Consider the following 19,050-nt stretch of genomic DNA (forward strand, 5'->3'; position numbering starts at 1 on the left):
TTAAAAGGGGTTTTGGGTGCAACAGTCACTGCGAATAGCCGCCCGAATGCAGAATCCAATTTGGCTGTTTATGTACTGGAGGTGGGCAGTGTCACTCAGAAACATAACACTAAACTGATTAAGCATGCTGGGCCTCTTTCAGTGTTTATGGCCTAATGAAATAATCACATTTGGCTTATTGTACATCCTCCCTTTTATGAGAAATGATTAAGATCAACTTGTACATGCCATTCGGAATTGTGATGGGTTGGGGGAGGAGGTATTGATGTTCAATCTCTTCAGTTTATTTTGGTAAATTAAATCCTGCTGTAAGAGTAGACTAATAAAATTGCATAACTCAATGCTGCCAACCCTGTTCCTGGATATTTTCCATCCTGGAGTTCCTCCCCCTTCACCCCTAACTGACACACCTGATTACTAATTAGCAAGGAATTCTCATTAGATTCAACTAATTCGAGGAGATCTCTAGCTGTTGAATGAGGTGTGCTTCCTTAGGGCAGGCATGAACCTACAGGATGGTGGATCATCCAGGAACAGGGATGGGCAGCCCTGACATGCCTGATGCCAAGAAAAGGGGGTATGTGTGGCTTCAGGGCAATTGGAATATGGGACCGCGTTGATACGAGCAGGTAGAACGGTAAGTTCAGCGTTTTAATACCAGGGAGAGAATCTTGAGGAGCCGGAAACAAAGAAACCATTGCTTCGCGCCGGGATACCGCCATTAGCTCACTCTGAGTCCCTGCTGGTCACCTGACGGCATATCGATTTCATGATTTGTTCCACTTGTTTTTTTTGTACGACCAATGAGAGAGCGTATTGACGTTTTCATGCGCCACTGGAACACACACCCCAACCCCCCGCCCCCATAAAAAATTGTTGAAGTCACACTGCAGTGGGGAAAAAAACGCTTCTGTTTAACGGTGTGAAGTTGCGCGGATGCGTTTAAACAGTGAACAGGGGCAGCAAGCATTTTAAAGTAGTCCGTAATCGGTGCACTTGAAGGGCAACGAAGTAATTGATTGGCCAACAGTGGTTTAAAGAGCAGGCCCAGAAATGCCTTCATTTATTATTCACACATAGTTGTTTTATTGTTGTTTATGAAGTCCGCTTTATGATGTCCGACTCACGAGGAAATTGGACATGTACCCATGTCTTAAAAGCATCGATTCTAATCCGAAAAGTTTCATGCGAAAAACTCTCCGCAATTCCCAGACTGGACCGCCCTTGACCCCGTCACAAATGGAGATGCGGACGCATTAAAAGGCACATTAAAAACCACGATCAATGAGTCATGCATCTTTCATCTCAAAGATTTATTATCGCCTTCCAACTTGTGGTCACTCACTCTCTCCGTCTCGCGCACGGAGAGAGACTGTTACTCAGAAACGGTTAGCTTCTAGCACGGCCCGATATATAAAATATATTGGGACCCCCCAATAAATTCTGTAACTAATTCAAATATTTACACCACGTATCCTTAGCCCCAATCGGGCTTCGGCCCGGGAAAAAGTGTCAAAGTTGCCTCCCCCCATCTGCGCCTCTGACTGTGAAGGTATTGTGAAGCAGGCAATCTCAGTAAAAAAAAAAAAGTAGGCTATATGCAAGATTAAATTTAAATAATTGTCGTTGAAAAGAAACGAAATGCTATGTTGCGAAGTGTCGAACGTGATGAGCAAAAAGCATGCCTAGATGTGTTACACGTTTTCTCCCGACCATGCCCCTAATGTTTTCCTCGTGCAGTGACGTAGCAATCAACAAGCATCATCACAGCTCACTCTGCAACGCAGGCCCCTCTCCCCCCCAGAGCTTCATTTCTTTCTGCGACCAACTAAACTAGCTCAACTAAACTTCATCCTTCGTGATTAAGAACATAGAGCGAAACGAGAATGCTTTAAAAAATAAATTGAAAAATCGGCTATACGCCCGTCACGGAACAGAAAAAAAGAATGCTTCATCTGTCACGGCACTCAGCGTCGCGGTTAACTTTTCTGACAGTGTTTGTGATTTCCGTCAGCCGGGCGCTGCGAAATTGCGGAGGCATTCAGTGTCGGGAGGACCAGCGATGCTGCGCGCCGGGTAACAGCAGCGCCGTCACCGCTGGCTGTTGCCAGGTCCAGCTGCATACCTTCTTCGACAATCTGGACTGGATAACGCGCAAACTCTCCGGGATTCTGATCCTGCTGCTGCTGTTCGCCATGGGCTACTTCATCCAGCGCATCGTCTGCCCGAGACCCCGCCGCCAGAGCGACGGGGAGCCGGAGCCAACTTTCCTGGGCGGAGGCGCCACGACGTCCCAGGACAACCTGCTCGCAAGCGTCACGCGGCACAGCCTCGAGGACATCGCCTCGCCGGTGCCGCTGCCGGCGTACGAAGAGGTGAAAGACTTGCCCACGTACGAGGAGACCATGCAGGAGGCGCGCGGACTTCGCGCGGTGCCGGCACCAGTGTCGGGACGCCCTCGTGTTCCACTTCAGCCGTGCCTCCATCCGCTCCCCACATCTCGAACACTCCTTGGATAACCATAGCGTGAGCTATTTAAGTGTTTATTTTGTCCTGAATGTGAAATGTCAAGCCAACTGACCTTTTTAGCAGCCATAGGTTTTCTCCGTTGTAAATCATGTTACATGGTTAGCAAACCTATTTTGTCAGTCTTGGTAACTTTATGGTGTTCTATTTTCCATGCAAATGGTCATCTTGATTCCGTAGAAATACACCCTGAGAAGAAAGCGGCACGTAATTGTGATCTGTTTAGGCCTATGTGACGTTGCAATTAATTTGAACTCGAATACTGATTCTTTGTGTTAAATTTTACTTATCTATTTAGACTTCATGTCGTGCGGCAAAATATTAATTAATTAAACGTGTTTTGTAATAAATGATTAAATAAAATAAAAAAACACTGTGAAGTTACCTTCCTTTTACGTGGAATGAGTGAGGGATAAGTTAGAACGGTGACCACGCGCTGCTGCAGTATGCGAATTAACTTGTTTCAGTTATTCCGCTGTTCAGAAATACCACTATGTAAGGAAAGTCGAAGTGACATTTATTAGGCCGAATGTAACATCAAAAATTACACTGCGACAGTTATACAAATAACAGCTCTATTTCTAAAATGTGGATAAACGATAAGTAATGCTTCATGTACATATTCGATTTTTATTACCAAGATTAATATATTACCAGGATATTTACCTTTGTATTCATACAGTCCAATTTAACCACCAATGTGTCGTAAGTACGCGCCTTTCTTTTGCATGGCCTAGCTTTTCCCCCCATTCCTAAGCACGCCGTGCTCAGAAAATGGCGAGTTCGCGGGCGGTGTTGAGATCAACGATCCACGAACAATGGAGACGAGTACAGCAATAGTGTATGAGAGGTTTGCGCCAAGAACACTTTACGCACGCGCGCACACACACAGAACAAGGTAATGCACTGGCCTGTGCAACTGTGCACATTTAGGGGCAAATTTAAAGAGGAACAAAGAGTGGGGAAAACCGATAATTATCTGTCCCCACTGTATAATTTAATAAAACTGCTGCAAGCTAATACAGTCAGGCTGGGAGTCGCCAGACGGGATTCTGTTCCCCTCGCAGAGGGGTTGATGCGTTTATAAACCGATTACTATCTTTCCATTCATCAGCCGTGGAGAATCCAGCATATGAACTGGGTTGAGGGAGGAAAGGCTCTCAAATTGTTCAGTCAGTAATTGCATGTGTTCTGCGGTACAATCAATGTACAGACCAGTGCTTTGTATGTTCCTACAAATAATTTCCCATACGATATACAATATGTACATTTCAGTGGTTTGAATGTATGTTTGAAATATGCATATACACTTTCATTTGGACTAACTGCCCTATTGGCAAAATTCAAATGCGTCTTTGCATACTTAGCATTTAGTGTCAGTGAGGTATCCAGGACATTTTGGTGTTTTTGTGTTTGGCCACCTGTTTGTTCCCAAATGTTTAGAGCCAAACGATGGCCAATGACATTTTTAAAGGTGTCCAACCAATTTTTCCATTTGACGCTGCTGACAAACATTTTAAAAATGCAGTGAAGCATAGGCCACACAGGCTGAAATGACTGACAACGCCCTCAGCAATGCCTTACTTGGAACTAAAGAAGCCATTTTAATGATGATGATGTGAAGTGTTATAGAACAAAGCTATAACATTACCTGTGCATTTCTGTTTGCTTTTAACTAACCGAACAAGAACTCTGCACTGTACTGAAAACTTATTTTTTTACAACAGAGTAATCAAACTGGAAAATATTTTTTTGTGGGTCCTGGGCTTTTCATACGGTCAGTGAAAACGGTTGCGGAATTAAAACCATATAGATACCCAACGCACCATCATCTATGTCACATGTGTATATTTATTAGGTCCCAACGTAGAACCAGCACGACAGGCTCCCGGGCATGTGCCTCAGATTTTCGGACTTATTTTGGCAGTTTGGAAAAAAAAAAAATAATAAAGAAAAACAAAGTGGTTTTCTTTAGCTTGAGAGCAATAGGAACCAACTACCATGACCAATCCCAGCTGCTTCCAGGCAGTCAAGGCTCTTCAGCAGTTTAAATAACTGTCATGATTCAAACCCGGGGATTTTATTCACACACCCGTTTGCCTTGGGAATCCCATAAGACATTAAACAAACAGGGTGGGGCACTGCATTAAAAAGCAGAAAAAGACTGATTAAGTGCACTGCCACGTACACATAGCATTGAGAACCATGGCTGTATACATGTTTGTCAGTGCCAGACAGACGGAACACAGGAAACAAAGAGAAAGAGGCACGGTTGGGATTCAGTATTTATTTCTCTTGAGGGACAACCCTACCTGTTTCCCCAACAGGTTCTGGGAGTCGTACATATCTAGGTTAAGTTTCTTTTCTTTTTTTTTTTTTAAACCACAAGGCCCTGACATGGAATGTTGCAAATAGTCCCAACTAAGTCCCCAAACAAAAAAGGTCACCTCCACCAACTCCAGCCCAATTCAAAAAGGTGTTACAAAATTCCTTTAAAAAAAAAAAAAAAAAAAAAAAAAAAAAAAAAAATTTAAATGAAAACCATCAGAAATTCCTCACTATGACCGGGGAGAAACACTTTACTCACAGTAAGGTACTCGGGTGCAAACTGGACAGCGTCACAGAAAGGTCCAGGTGTGGAGAGTGGGACAGTGGGCCAGGTAAAGCGGGGCGTGTGGGGACGGGCACTTTGTTACGCAAGCACTGAAAACATAAAAGTCAAAAAATAATAAGAACAGAAATAAAAAATAAATCGCTAGGAAGGTCAAACGGGAAAAGCAGCGGGACGTTTGCAGGCCCCGCCCCATGGAGCGAGCGTTTTGGGTTTGCGCCTCTCTTTCGGGCAGCGGGGGCGGGGGGGGGGGTCCTGCTTTCTTCCTTCCTTTCCGGCGCGATCGTGTGTTTCGGGGATGAGCTTTCCTTCTCGGACACCCACTGCGTCTGTCTGTCTGTGGTCGGGATGGCAGGCTGGGGGTGGGGACAGGGCGGGGGCTGCTGGAGGTAAGCCCCGCCCCTTCAGCAGAGTTCAGCCAATCAGAAGGGGTACCCCGCCCCTTCCCTTCCCTGCCCTGCTCTGTTCCTCGAAGCCATGATACTGTTCTTCCTCAGCTTTTCGACTTCAATTCCAGCCGAGCTTCCGTTGTTTACGTTATTTCCTAGTCCACGTCCGGCCTCTGCACAACCAGCGGAAGCATCCGGAAACTCCGCAGTCTCCCGGAATGTCTCTCAGCAATATTCAGTGGACGTGGTTATCTTTAAATTCAGCAGCACAAAAACTAGTCACTCTGTTACGCTTCAGTGTAGATTTTTTTTTTAAAAAAAAGGAAAAGAAGAAAAAAAAAAAAGGGGCAGTCACACTCTGACGTTAACAGCTTACGCCGTTTCTAGATGTGACAGTTCTTACGCAGTCGTGTTCTACTGGCACGGTGCAGATTGTGTTTTTTTCCTTTTAATGAATTAAAAAAAAAAAAAAAAAAAAAAAAAAAAAGAATAATTATTCCCCCAATACTAAACCTCTTGCGCTCACACTTGCTTGCATTCCCAGCTTCCAACCCATCCTTGCCTGGGACGGCCCGGTGCTGCCTCCAGCTCCGTCTCCCATGGCAACGGCTTCACGAAATCCTCCGGGGTGTCGGGGGCGACCGCGGAGCCCACCGTCCGACATCCTCCCTCACCCTCACTCATTCACTCATTCGCTCTCTCTCTCTCTCACTCGCTCTCTCTATCCCTCTCCCCAAGTTTTTTGCCTACAACGACCGGACGGCTCCAGCACTGAGGGGTCGAGTCTAGAAACGGAACCCTTCTGTCGGCAAGTTGGCGGAAGAGTCGAACCCGTACATCCCCTCCGGAACGGTCTCGGGCGCCAAGCTGGAGTCTTCGTCGATCTAAGCGAAGAAAAGAAAGCTTTGTCACAAATATGAGGACTAGACAGAACCAAGCGAAACAGCCTCTCTTGTGTTCAGTGTCGGCCATTTCCTGTTCTCGAATGGTTCTCTTCAGAGAGCTCTGTATCAATTTTTTTAGAGAGCGTGGTCTGAGACTATTGTGGCATTTTTAGAGAGCATAGTCAGACTATTGTGGCATTTTTTGGAGAGCATAGTCAGACTATTGTGGCATTTTTTTAGAGAGCATAGTCAGACTATTGTGGCATTTTTTTGGAGAGCATAGTCAGACTATTGTGGCTTTTTTTTTTTAGAGAGCATAGTCAGACTATTGTGGCATTTTTAGAGACCATAGTCAGACTATTGTGGCATTATTAGAGAGCATAATCAGACTATTGTGGCATTTTTTTTAGAGAACATAGTCACACTATTGTAGCATTTTGTAGAGAACATATTCTGTGACTATTGCGGCATTTTGGGAGCATAGCCTGAGACTACTGTGCATTTTGTAGACAGAATAGTCCGAGACCACAGTGTCATTTTTCAGAGAGAATAGTCTGAGACTATTGTGGCATTGACGAACAGAGGAAACGACAGTACTGCCGACGGGACTTACGTCATCGGTGGAGAAGAACTGATCAATTATTTCGTAGGACAGCTTGTAGATTTCTTCATTTTCGTGATTCTGTAACTGTTCAATTTTTTCCAAACCTGTGTGAGAGAGAGAGAGAGAGAGAAAGGTTTCAGCTTAGTTCCCGCACATTTACTTTTTCCAGTGGGGGACTCACTAGTACGGTGCCAGTTCCTGTCATAGAACTATTGGCCTTGTTCCAGTAAGCGCACCCGCGATCTGTTAAGAACAAAGTGCAAGTGCGGTTGCCATGTTGTCTGTCGCAGGTGCTTCCTGGTCCACAGGCATGCAAAACAACCAGTACATGGCATGGCACCAACTGTTGGCTAACACCCCCCCCCCCCCCCCCCCCAAAAACCAATCCCCCAAGGACCAAGGGCAAATAGGTATTTCCACACGCCGCTTGACCAGGCTTTTGGGAGCCAATCACAGAACGGGGGAGGGGGGAGGGGGGAAGCGGGCCTTACCGCCACACTCCTCGATGATCCCGGCGACAGTGTCCGCCTCCTGGTCGGCCATTTTGAGCATGCTCCTGAGCCCGTCCAGCACCACCTGCACCACCTGGGAGTCTCGCACCGTCAGCAGGTTGCAGAAGGGCGGGATCACCTGCTGCTGGACCAGGTGCGCCACCTACAGGGCGAGGAACGCAACAGCGCGCGAGGTACACGCGGTATCGCGGGTCACTGCAGAAGGTAACGGAAACACTGAGCGCATTGCAAGCTGTACTGGGAGGGGAGGGGGTTCCCAAAATGTCTGAGCCCCCACCCCACCTGACGAAGAAACACCACTGCAAATTAAAAGGTAGCCTTACATTTTGTTGGCGTTGAGCATAAACTTCACGTCTGCGGAAATAAAATGACCAGAAACGGCAAAAACAAAAACAAAAAAAACAAACAAACTTACCTGCTCCTTTTTCCCACTTATGGTCAGGTTACTGATGGCCCAAGCCGCTTCCTTCTGTGTCCCGAAATCCCCCTGGTGGCCAGCAGCAAAATTACAACGTGAATGCTAGCCATCAAACACACCCTAAACCGAACACGTGCAGGAGAGTGTAGTACGAGAGGGACAGCAGAAGAGAGGGGGAAAGACAGAGGAGAGGGATGAGTAGGGGACTGAGAGAGTGAGAGAGTGAGAGAGACAGAGAGAGAGAGAGAGAGAGAGAGAGAGAGCGCGCACCTTGTCCAGCAGGTGAATGATCATGGGCACCAGGCCGGCGTCGATCACCGCCTGCACCTGCTGTGGATTCCCGGCGGTGATGTTGGACAGGAACCACACGGCCTCCTGCAACGGGAGAACCGGCCACCGTCAGCGCCCCGTCTCCCCGGCAACAGCCCACTCACCCCTTCTCTCATTCCACGAGTAACCAATCACACCGCTTACACCGAACACGCTCTGCGGAGCAAGCTCCAGTTAAAGATGCTCACTGTCCTCCTTACTCACACAATCAAGTGTGATGCATGCAGCTTGTACAGCCACTGACCGTGTACAACCTGCTTACATCATAAAGGCCCTGCACAACCCTGCTTACATCACAAAGGCCCTGCACAACCCTGCTTACATCACAAAGGCCCTGTACAACCTGCTTACATCATAAAGGCCCTGCACAACCCTGCTTACATCATAAAGGCCCTGCACAACCCTGCTTACATCACAAAGGCCCTGTAAAACATGCTTACATCACAAAGGCCATGTACAACCCTGCATACATCACAAAGGCCCTGCACAACCTGCTTACATCATAAAGGCCCTGCACAACCCTGCTTACATCATAAAGGCCCTGCACAACCCTGCTTACATCACAAAGGCCCTGTAAAACATGCTTACATCACAAAGGCCATGTACAACCCTGCATACATCACAAAGGCCCTGCACAACCTGCTTACATCACAGAGGCCCTGTACAACCCTGCTTACATCACAAAGGCCCTGCACAACCCTGCTTACATCACAAAGGCCCTGCACAACCCTGCTTACATCACAAAGGCCCTGCACAACCCTGCTTACATCACAAATGCCCTGTACAAGCAAGATGAGAGCCAGCCCCAGGTACCTTATTGATCTTCTCCTTGGGGTGCGTGAGCAGGTTTGAGAAGTGGGACAGGGCGTCGCAGTTCAGAACCTCCTGGGTCTGCTCGTCCGTGCCAGTCACGATGTTCCCCACCGCTCTCAGAGCCGCCGTCTACCGACACACAATCAGCCAATCAGCGGATCAGTACCGGCTAAAAGGGCTTACGTCATCGTCAGTCTGTATTGAAACAGCTCATTTGAAACTGCCACATGACGTGCCATTATAGCCCACTGGAGGCACGGCCATGCCGAACGCTGCTCTTATGACACACGCTTCTGCACCGTGCCTCCATGGTCCTGTAAATCAATATGGATAAGAGCACGCTCTGGGATAAATAAGAGCGTGTGAACTCTTCGCCCCACCTGAACTTTGACCTCCTGGTGGTCGAGGAGGGGCACCAGGTGAGGGATGATTCCCGAGTCGATGACCATCTGGATCTGATCGTTCCCGGCGTCCGTCAGGTAGGACAGCGCCCAGACAGTGTCCACCAGGATCTGAAACGGCACGTCGCGCAAACAGGAAGCTGTCACGGCTGGCTGGCCCAGCGACGGCTCCATGGATGGCGCCCACTCACGATTTGGTGATGCCATCGCATGTAGCAATTTGCCAGTGCGAACCAATAAAAATAAATAAATAAATAAATTGGCTGGTCGGCTGGCAAAATTTAGAGGACCGTCTCCAGCTAATGGGTCCTTTAATCCTCGCTGTCCAATAGCATTAGATTCAGGCCCTCACATCACCAAGTGGTCAACAGGAAGACACACAAGGAGAGGAAAAGGAAGATAAAACAGAACATCCCCTGACCCGTGCTGCCCCCCCCCCCCCACCCCATCCCCCCACAAAGAATTTTCTTTTTTAACCCCTTAAGGTGTAAGATCACAAACATGCGATTAGAATGTTCTTTTGCAGATGTAACTACCACCGCTGGTAACTGAAAGCAATGGAGTTTCTAGGAGGGCCACATTACAGGAAAATTTCTCTTCAAAGAGTCAACGGTGAAGAAACTTGACAAGAAGATCAGCATCCCTGCAAAAACCGCTCTCATCTCTCCCCATTACTGACTGCAGTCGACTGGCTGTAGTACGCAGTTGGATCACGCCGCATCACCACAGATCAGGTGACCCGGGTTTACCCGGTATCCCAGCACCAACAACACTAAACGGTTTCAACACTCACATTCACGTCTGTATGGTGAATCAGAACACACAGGGCTGGGAGTATCTGCGGGAGAGAGAGACAGATAGATGCAGGCGCTTACAGGACAGCTAAACTACAGAACAGGGTTATATAAGACTGAGACAGGAGTATCAGTCAATGTTGCGTAGCTCTTTGCCTTAATCTTAGAGATTTAATATACAGGAAGCATATGTAAACAAAATAGTAACACTTCATAATATGGGCAAGTACACAAATAATTGCTCTTTTAGCATACACACACATACATGGATACACACAAACAACGTATATGTGTGTGTGTATAAATAAATAAATAAATAAATAAATAAATAAACACTGATGTGAAATGTATCTTTTTTTTAAGCCACATATTTACATCGCATTGCAGCATATTCCGTTCCCCTAAAGGGCGGGCGGACGGACGGACGGACAGGGGAACAGACACACAGACAGCGGGTGGGCGGTACCTCCCGGACGGTCTCCAGAGGAGGGGGCGGGTCCTTGTGGCGGCACAGGTTGACCATGACCCAGGTCACGTTGCGGAGGAAGGTGATGGGGACGGTCGGTCGGATGAAGGCCAGCAGGGGCTTGACCACGCCCAGGCTGATGACGTAATCCCTGCAGCGAGGGCCGTCACCTGGGGGGTGGGGGGTGGGGGGTGAGGGGGGGGGCAGGGGCAGGGGTCAAAGGGCAATCAGACTTCACACAGTCCATGCTTTACAGCAGGGTGCAAAAATCTCCTCTCCCGGGGGGCCACAGTGTCTGCAAGCTTTTACCATTTTCCTTTTGATCAGCAGACAATTTAGGCTTTAAAAACCTTCATTCTGTGGACCCTATAGCCGAGGGCTGCCCAACCCCGTACCAGGAGACCTGCCAGCCTCTGGGTTCTCATTTGAATCCTAATTTGGCACAAATGAGATCTCTAGCAGCTGAATGAGGTGGTGCTTTGTTAGGGCTGGAATGAAGACCTACAGGATGATAGATCTCCAGGAACAGATTTAAGCGGCCCTGCTATAGCCAATTAGTGATTTAATTTAAGTACTGGCTGCAGGAGAATTATCTAACTGAAGCACTTGTTCCTACACTCCTACACTGTACCCCCCCTCCCCCCCCCCACACTATGGCAAAATTATTAATAATTCCCATAAGCACTGCAAAAGTTTTAGCACAGTTAAAGCACTTATTTAGCATTGGGAGTTTTGCCGCGTCATGCAGGGATTCTCACAGGGTGAGTAAGCGGTTGCTCACCGATGATGTTGCCTAGCGCCCACACGGCCTGCTCACACACGTTCTGGTGTGGGGAGAGCAGCAGACTCAGGAACATGGGCACAGCATCTGCGAAGAGACAGGGAGCATATACCACCTTCATTATCACTACAGAGACAGGGAGCATATACCACCTTCATTATCACTACGGAGACAGGGAGCATATAGCACCTTCATTATCACATTATCATCCAGAGAAAGGACATATACCACCATTATTTCTGGGGCTGCGGCATATACCAGTCTTCAGTGATGAGACCATATACCAGGGCTCATATTATTGCTATTTACGGGCAGTAAGGCGAGAGCCGGTTCATTGTCAGTGAGCAGGGTGGTAGGAATGACATAGCCACTAGGGGGCAGTGCTGGGTCAATGCCAGTGAGAAGGGTGGTAGGAATGACACAGCCACTAGGGGGCAGCGCTGCGTCAATGCCAGTGAGAAGGGTGGTAGGAATGACATAGCCACTAGGGGGCAGTGCTGGGTCAATGCCAGTGAGAAGGGTGGTAGGAATGTCACAGCCACTAGGGGGCAGTGCTGGGTGAGTGCCAGTAAGCGGGGTAGTGGGGGTTTTGGTACATACTGCACTGCACCACTGCCTGGGTCTGCTCCGAGGTGCCAGACGCGATGTTGGTCAGAGCCCAGGCCGCTTCAAACTGAAGAGGAGGGCTGCAGAGAGAGAGAGAGGGAGGGAGAAAAAAAGAGAGGGAGGGAGGGAGATGATAGAAGGAGTGGGAGACAGAGAGAGAGGCAGAGAGAAAGAGAGGGAGGGAGGGAGGGGGAGAGAAAAGAGGGGGAGGGAGAGAGAGAGAAAATACGGGGAGAGAGGGTGAGAGGGACAGGGAGAGAGGGAGGGAAAGGGGAGAGAGGGAGAAAGAGAGGGAGAGACAAAGAGAGAGAGAGAGAGAGAGAGAGTGGAAGGAGAGGGAGAGAGAACTCAAAAAACACAGACGCAGGCACGCACACAGACACACTTCCCTTATTTTCACAGCTTCACAATAGATCTGAGTTTTTTTTTTAAAGCATAATAAGGAAAAGTAGTGGCCAGGTTGAGTAATGGGCAAGGTTACAGCAACAACACTTACTTGTCAACCCTGTCCAGGCAGTTCACCAACGCGGGCAAAATTCCCGACTTGATCAAATCATCAATGGGAGGGTTGCGGTCACTGGACAACAGCTTCCTGAAAGCAGACGGAAAGAAGTGAGAAAAGACAAAGCCGAACACAAACACTAGAGGGCCTACTACACGAAACAAACAAACTCAAACACAACCAAGCCAACGGACCCTCAACCTGAGACTCACAAGATATCTATTTATAGAACGCTGCTCAGAATATTTAGCCTTCAGGGCGGAAATGTGGCAACACACCCACAAAGCAGCCCAGATGTCTGGGTCTGGACATCTATGATGGGGGGGGGGGTGGCTTTTACCTGGCAGCCTGCACGGCACACAGCTGAACTCCCTGGTCATCACTGGTTGCATTCTGGAATACAGGAGGAACAGAGCTTTGAGCGTGTCAACACGGAAGGAAAACTGCCCAAAGTGAGGCTCACAGACGCAACCACTCCCATTCCCAGACTGCTCGACAATCCTTCGCTCCAATCAGAAACCTCATCACTGAATCAGGACCGATCAGGAACTGCCAAGTATGCCCTGCTTGGTTAATACCACACACGTTTTTGCAGGTCTTCTCATTGTTTTTGCACAGAAGCATATCCTGCAAGCCTTGAGCATAATCCTGGTGATAGAAAGGTTTCTTTAACTATCCTTTCATCAAGTGTGCTTCAGCACCACCTCTGCTGAACATTGTAAACTTCATAGGCACGTTAAAAAAAACAAACAAATATATATATTTAACTTACCTGTACTATTGCTTCTAAAGAGGTACTCTGCTGCAAAAAACAAAAACAAAAAACAACATACAATTAAATTGAACAAATGGGCTAAAATTTTATTTCATCAAAATATTGGAAAATGTTCAACTGCATGCATAAAATGTCCAACAGGCTGAAAGACAAACTTGGAAGGAGCTTGGAACACAAAAAATATTTTTTTTTACTTTAAGCACATTCATTTTTGTGCGTCATCTCACAGAAACAGGAAATGGCAGCATGCGTTTGGGCAAGCTGCCCGAAAACTTCTCCGTTGGTTCCCTGAAGGTTCCTGCTAGCATGCAGCCGCCCTAACGGCACTCTGGCGGGAAGCGGGCGATTACCCCCTGGAGATCCCCGTCAACGTCGGAGTCTTCGCAGCCACCTTCCTGCGGAACATTTCTTCTTTTCAGGAGGTGCTCATCCCTCTTGTTCTAGGGAGGGAGAGGGGGGAGGGGGAGGGGGAGAGGGGGAGAGAGAGAGAGAGCGAGAGAGCACAAAATCAGCTAACTCTGGAGGGGGGTATCCCAGTCAAAGATTAAAGATTTACAGGAGTGCTGCCCAAACATGTTCCTGGAGATCTACTGTCCTCTGTATGCTTTCCATTTCAACCCCAAATTGGCACACCTGATTCTAAAAACTAGCAGCTCAGCGAGATCTCTAGCTGTTGAATGGGGTATAATTTGTTAGGGCTGGAGTGCAAAACCCCTACAGGACGGCAGAACTCCAGGAACAGTGTTGGGCAGCCCTGCATCACAGGGACATCTGAGCATCAGTGAGAGGTAATCTCAGTTCACCAGGCCTGAACCCTCCACACCCCTCCAACTTGTTCACAAGCAGGTCTTACCACCTGCCAGTGCTCAATTAACCCTGTTTAAGTTGTAAAAATCATCTGCTGTGAGGAGAAGTGCACGATTTAGGGTCCCTGGACGGCTGCAGTGTCTGCAGGTAATTGTAGTTTCCTTTCAATCAGCTCCCAATTAAGGCCCACTTAATCACTGGAGGTAAAACACACCAAAGCCCAGCAGGCCCTGCGGCCCTCCAGGGCTGGATTCTGATATTGGTTAGTCCATTCAGAAAATCTGAAGTCATGAGACCCTGGATCAGAGCACAGCCACCAGTCAGGCAAACTGACCCAGACAGTCAATATCAGGATCTCAAGCATTTTTGTTCTTGTTGTCATTATTATTATTGTTAGAATGAAGGTAAGGCAGAGTTCAGCATGTCAAGCGTATTAAAACGTACCTTTCGGATTTCCACAACCACATCGTTCCTCTGCCTTCTCATGGTCTGAAAAGGGTAAAAAAAAGAAAAAAAAAGTGTTTTTTTTTTCACATCACAGTGCGGCATAAATGCAAACACCACATCCATCGCGAGGTTAGCAGAGCAAGTCCTACAACAACATTTGGAGGTGGGGGAAAGGATCCCTCTCGTCCACAAAAGTTTAATGGAAACTGGGACAAAGGAGAAAGGCCGGATGTTGACAAATATGCCGATTATACGCAGTTTTGAACAGGACAGACCCTGAAACTTGTGACAAAAAAGAACAGTAGCGCATTATAGCCACTGTGTTGCCGAACATGAAACCAAAATCGGAAATCTATTTGAAACAGCGAGCACCGTATTTAAGATGAAACGCTTTGGTGAACATGTCGGAGTCATTAGGTCGTATAAAGAAAATACTTTAAACGGGAACAAATTCGTGGGTAAATAATCCGCGGACCAACAACGCAGGGACTGACGCACCGGCCGGGCGGGGCAGATCAAAGGTCAAGATAAGGAATGTTCGCGCGCTCCTTATTAACTTTATACACGGCGCATAGACACATATTTAAAACAACGATGTAAGGAAACATAAACCAGAAAATACAGCAGTGCATACGCGATAGACACGTGTAATGTAGTTAGCATACTACCGCTACCCCTTCTGACATTAAACATAGCATTGTTTGCTAGTTAGAGGAGCAAATGTGCTTTCATTTGCAAATCTGGCATGATAGTTAGTATAGGTGTAATAACGTAGCCAGTCAAAACAGTTCACCCTTAGCTAGACCAGCTACCCGTATGACAGCATATCTAGTTTAGCTAGTAGTAGGCCAACTAGTAGTAAAAGCGACACGTGCAGGCCAGTTAGCAAGCTAGCTCGTCAAGTAGCTTGAATATGGGAGCACGACTCGGTGCAGCCAGCAGCATCAGAACTAACAGCTAACGGTAATGCTGAGTAGCCAGTGCTAGCTAATAGTTTACATAAATCGATATTTAACCTTAACCAGGTTGATAATGTTAGCTGCTCTTGACAGCTTGGATGAGTGCTCTACTGCTAACGGCTTCCTAGCTTAGCGTTTTATCCATTGAGATGAATTGTAGTGTTACTGTGGTCTGATCTCGCCTGCCATTGCGTATGACAAAGTCAACGATTGCGAAATAAAGAGGATCGGTTAATTTGTGATCATATAACCTCCCTTCACGCAGCAAAACACGCTTGACTTCAGAGAGGACGCAAAAATACAGGCTATCGTATAAAAGATCAGCCTATTCACTAGCTCGCTACCCAGAACCTGGCTAGTATCGTAGCATAAAAGAAAAACGCAACAAAACACAATTTCACCTCCAGATCCCGACCCTTGTTTTTGAAATTCTTTATCCGCTGATTATCTTGTTTCTCGTCGTCGGCCATTTTCCAAAAATGCAGAAGCTTTTGAATGTGAAAATATCAGCGCTGTCTGTGCTTTTTCCGTTCCTTTCTTTTTAGCTTTAAGTTCGGACTTTTGCTAGTTTCTGCCCCGTGGTATTCTGGGAACGACGCCGGTACTAAGGACGGCCCCGCTCGACCAGAAGCCGGCGTTCAAGATTTCACCCGATGCACCGACACAGGACCAGCGAACTCCAAACAAATCCTGAACTTAACCACTCAGAAGACAACGGTGAAGCTGATCTGAGGTCAGTTGCTCACCAACAACCCACGCCTACACCATGTCAGGGGGGAGAAAACCTTATCGATGACTGGATGACAAGTCAGTAGAGGAGGGGATATTTTATCGCGGCCACGCCTTATGGATGTAGCCTTACCGTTATTGTTTATATTTTGTTGTATGACCTTGTAGGCTGCGATTTTTTAAAACCGGACCATCCTGGTGCAATTAATACTATGTTACAATGTCCGTGTGGTAAGTTTCGCTGGAATAGATTGATTTCCTTTTTGCCTTTACTCCTGCGGGTCACATGACGTGCCCGGTATGGTTGTGCATGCCAGCCATACAGAATATACAGAAACACAAGTCTGCTATCCTCCCTGTTAGTAATTACAACGCGTTGAAACCGTTCATACATAGTAGGTTATACACGTATTTATTCTGATTTGAAAAAAAAAGTGAAACATCCCTTTAAGTCCAACAGTGTGCACTGAGGTGGCTGATTTAAAAAAAATGTGTCAGTAAAGAATTGCAGTTTTATCCCCCATTATTAGGGCTCAGCATCAGGGAGCGTATCTATGTTCCTGGGGGCCTTAGTTCTACTGCCGCTTGACGACACATTGTGAACAATTTTTCACAATTTTTTGGAAAATATTATTATTATTGAGGACTTAGCTAAGCCATTTGTTTGCTGATAGACCTAGCTGACATCGTTTTCTGGAGTAAGACAGAAAATCACTGATTTACTGTCACTGTCTCTATCTACTGAAAACAGATAAGATTTCATGTAGAGCTGGGGAACATCGGACCCTGGGAACATAGGACCCTTTGTCATGTTCCCATTATGTGCCATATAAATCTGGGGAACATAGAACCCTGGGAACATAGAACCCTTTGTCATGTTCCCATTATGTGCCATATAAATCTGGGGAACATAGAACCCTGGGAACATAGGAATAACCCCCAGCATCAGAACCCAAGCGCGTTGTTTTGAGCTGTGTAAAACCAGCATGTGCTACAAGCTACAAGGCCTCAAGTCTTCCTCCAGGCTCAGGTTACATGAATCTATTTAGACACAACCCATAGCCGTTTGTCTCCAACTGAACTGACCCTTGGTGCAATAACCAATAAGGATGGACTTCCAAGACTGTGACACCAAGCAACAGACTTTTACCACATATCTAATCTGCACTGAGGGAGTCACGTGACTACCATGGGCCTAAGCTTCTAGTATGAACAAACTGAGATGGGAAAGTGACATAATGTTCTATGGAGTCTGAGGGAAGTTCATTTTCATTCCATTCTTGGTTCTTTATTTATGGGGTGTGTTTTATTGCCACCCCCACCCCACACTATAACAAAACAAAGAAACAAAGAAGGATATTAAAGGTCCAAATTAAATGGTGTGGGATATTCTTGTTAAACCTGTGAAATGTAGCCTGCAGGTGAGTCTAGTTAGGGGTCAGCATGTCCAGCATTTAAATGAACCAGAAATCTCACACCTTGATGACAACGAACTGGCAGGCTTGCATCTACTCTAAAGCATTAGTGATGGTGTTAAGTCGGTTGTAAATTCGGCTGGCTGTTTTCCGGAACGCTAAATTCCTGAGCAACAGGCGCTAAAAACGGAATGCATTCCAAAAATGTACGCAAGCAAGTTTCAGATCACAGCCAGTAGTACGTGACCACTGCAGCAGTCAGCAGGGATGGCCAAAAATACACTAAAAGCAACCCTTATTACGTGTGGAATCCGTGCGTGCAATTACGTGTGTTTTAAATGATGCCACTTACATCATACAACTATCTATAGCTTCACGCTAGTCCACGCGCACGCATGTGTGTGCACGTACGTGCACAGGCACAGACACATACACACACACACACACACACACAAATGCTACATATGACAGAAAAATAACACTTGGTCCAATAACCAGAGAGAAAAGTTGAATTGTATAGTTCAACCCGTATTTATTTCCCGGATGCAGAACCAATGGTATTCTGGGTAAATCTTTGAAATCGTGTTCATCACAGAACCCAAATTTAACACAACAGGATATGGGGCAGGCATTCCAACTCATAGATAAATGTTACATAAACAAATACATTCATGGTGGACTTACGCACATTATAATCATTACAGTTCACGAACATGCAGGTTATGGGCAGCACAGTGTACTTTCACACTGTGAAATCACAATGTAAAAACAGCTAGTCAAAACTGTTACAATGGTGTGACATAAGCAGTTTTGCAAAAAATTAAGTTACTTAAATATCGTTTAGTCTTTCAAGATACTTATTGTGCAAAGTATAAGCCAGCATTACAAACATCAGTGATGTCAGTATCTGGAGGAACAAAACAAAACAAACAAGAAACAATAAATAAATAAATAAATAATAAAAATTCTGTTTTTTCCATCTGGATTTATTTGATAAACCTTTTATGAAGAAAACACAGATGTCCAAGGACATCAGTTAGGCAGTTGCAAAACCTGAGTTTCATTTAGTAAACTCAATGACACATATGACATATCACTTTTCAACTTTGTTTCATGCTCAGTTTAAATTAAGGAAAGCAGTCAGCTAAGTTACAGCAAACAAACCTAGCACAATAAACGTACTTATCCTTTTTATTTTCCAGAACTTGGAGGTGTACAGTATAATTGCTGTAATTATAGGTCTATAAAGGATTTTCTTTAGCGTTGTGACGCTCATATGCT

General features: G+C 46.4%; 2 protein-coding genes across 4 annotated transcripts; one reads left to right on the forward strand and one right to left on the reverse strand.

Moving 5' to 3' along the window:
• The first annotated feature begins 542 nt into the window (after positions 1 to 542).
• On the forward strand, positions 543 to 2,855 carry LOC118230451 (uncharacterized membrane protein C3orf80-like). Of its 2 annotated transcripts, none has more exons than XM_035423480.1 (2): positions 543 to 637; positions 1,996 to 2,855. In XM_035423480.1, exon 2 carries the CDS (start codon positions 2,196 to 2,198, stop codon positions 2,517 to 2,519), a length of 324 nt encoding a protein of 107 aa, XP_035279371.1. In that variant the 5' UTR covers positions 543 to 637; positions 1,996 to 2,195; the 3' UTR covers positions 2,520 to 2,855. The 2 variants fall into 2 exon arrangements, with proteins under 2 accessions (XP_035279371.1, XP_035279370.1); XM_035423479.1 differs by having other exon boundaries at positions 2,015 to 2,855.
• A 1,938-nt stretch (positions 2,856 to 4,793) lies between these two features.
• On the reverse strand, positions 4,794 to 16,285 carry LOC118230522 (importin subunit alpha-3-like). Of its 2 annotated transcripts, none has more exons than XM_035423621.1 (17): positions 16,027 to 16,285; positions 14,664 to 14,708; positions 13,763 to 13,852; positions 13,410 to 13,436; positions 12,978 to 13,030; positions 12,632 to 12,727; positions 12,130 to 12,215; positions 11,530 to 11,616; positions 10,749 to 10,918; positions 10,282 to 10,326; positions 9,468 to 9,599; positions 9,088 to 9,216; positions 8,215 to 8,319; positions 7,942 to 8,013; positions 7,506 to 7,668; positions 7,024 to 7,118; positions 4,794 to 6,410 (listed from the first exon to the last, which is right to left on the reverse strand). In XM_035423621.1, the coding sequence occupies exons 1-17, from the start codon at positions 16,093 to 16,095 to the stop codon at positions 6,312 to 6,314; spliced, it is 1,563 nt and encodes a 520-aa protein (XP_035279512.1). In that variant the 5' UTR covers positions 16,096 to 16,285; the 3' UTR covers positions 4,794 to 6,311. The 2 variants fall into 2 exon arrangements, with proteins under 2 accessions (XP_035279512.1, XP_035279511.1); XM_035423620.1 differs by having other exon boundaries at positions 13,410 to 13,439; positions 16,027 to 16,283.
• Between the last annotated feature and the right edge of the window lie 2,765 nt (positions 16,286 to 19,050).

Source organism: Anguilla anguilla, chromosome 6 (genome assembly GCF_013347855.1).
Source record: "Anguilla anguilla isolate fAngAng1 chromosome 6, fAngAng1.pri, whole genome shotgun sequence".
Classification (NCBI taxonomy): domain Eukaryota; kingdom Metazoa; phylum Chordata; class Actinopteri; order Anguilliformes; family Anguillidae; genus Anguilla; species Anguilla anguilla.

Excerpts from the sequence above, each read along its gene's own strand:
- LOC118230451 (XM_035423480.1), top strand. The coding sequence starts at position 2,196 with ATGGGCTACTTCATCCAGCGCATCGTCTGCCCGAGACCCCGCCGCCAG.
- LOC118230522 (XM_035423620.1), bottom strand. The coding sequence starts at position 16,095 with ATGGCCGACGACGAGAAACAAGATAATCAGCGGATAAAGAATTTCAAA. Across the intron at positions 13,031-13,409 it reads CTTTAGAAGCAATAGTACAG|AATGCAACCAGTGATGACCA; the intron begins GTAAGTTAAATA and ends CCTGTATTCCAG. Across the intron at positions 11,617-12,129 it reads CCAGGCAGTGGTGCAGTGCA|ATGCTGTGCCCATGTTCCTG; the intron begins GTATGTACCAAA and ends GTCTCTTCGCAG.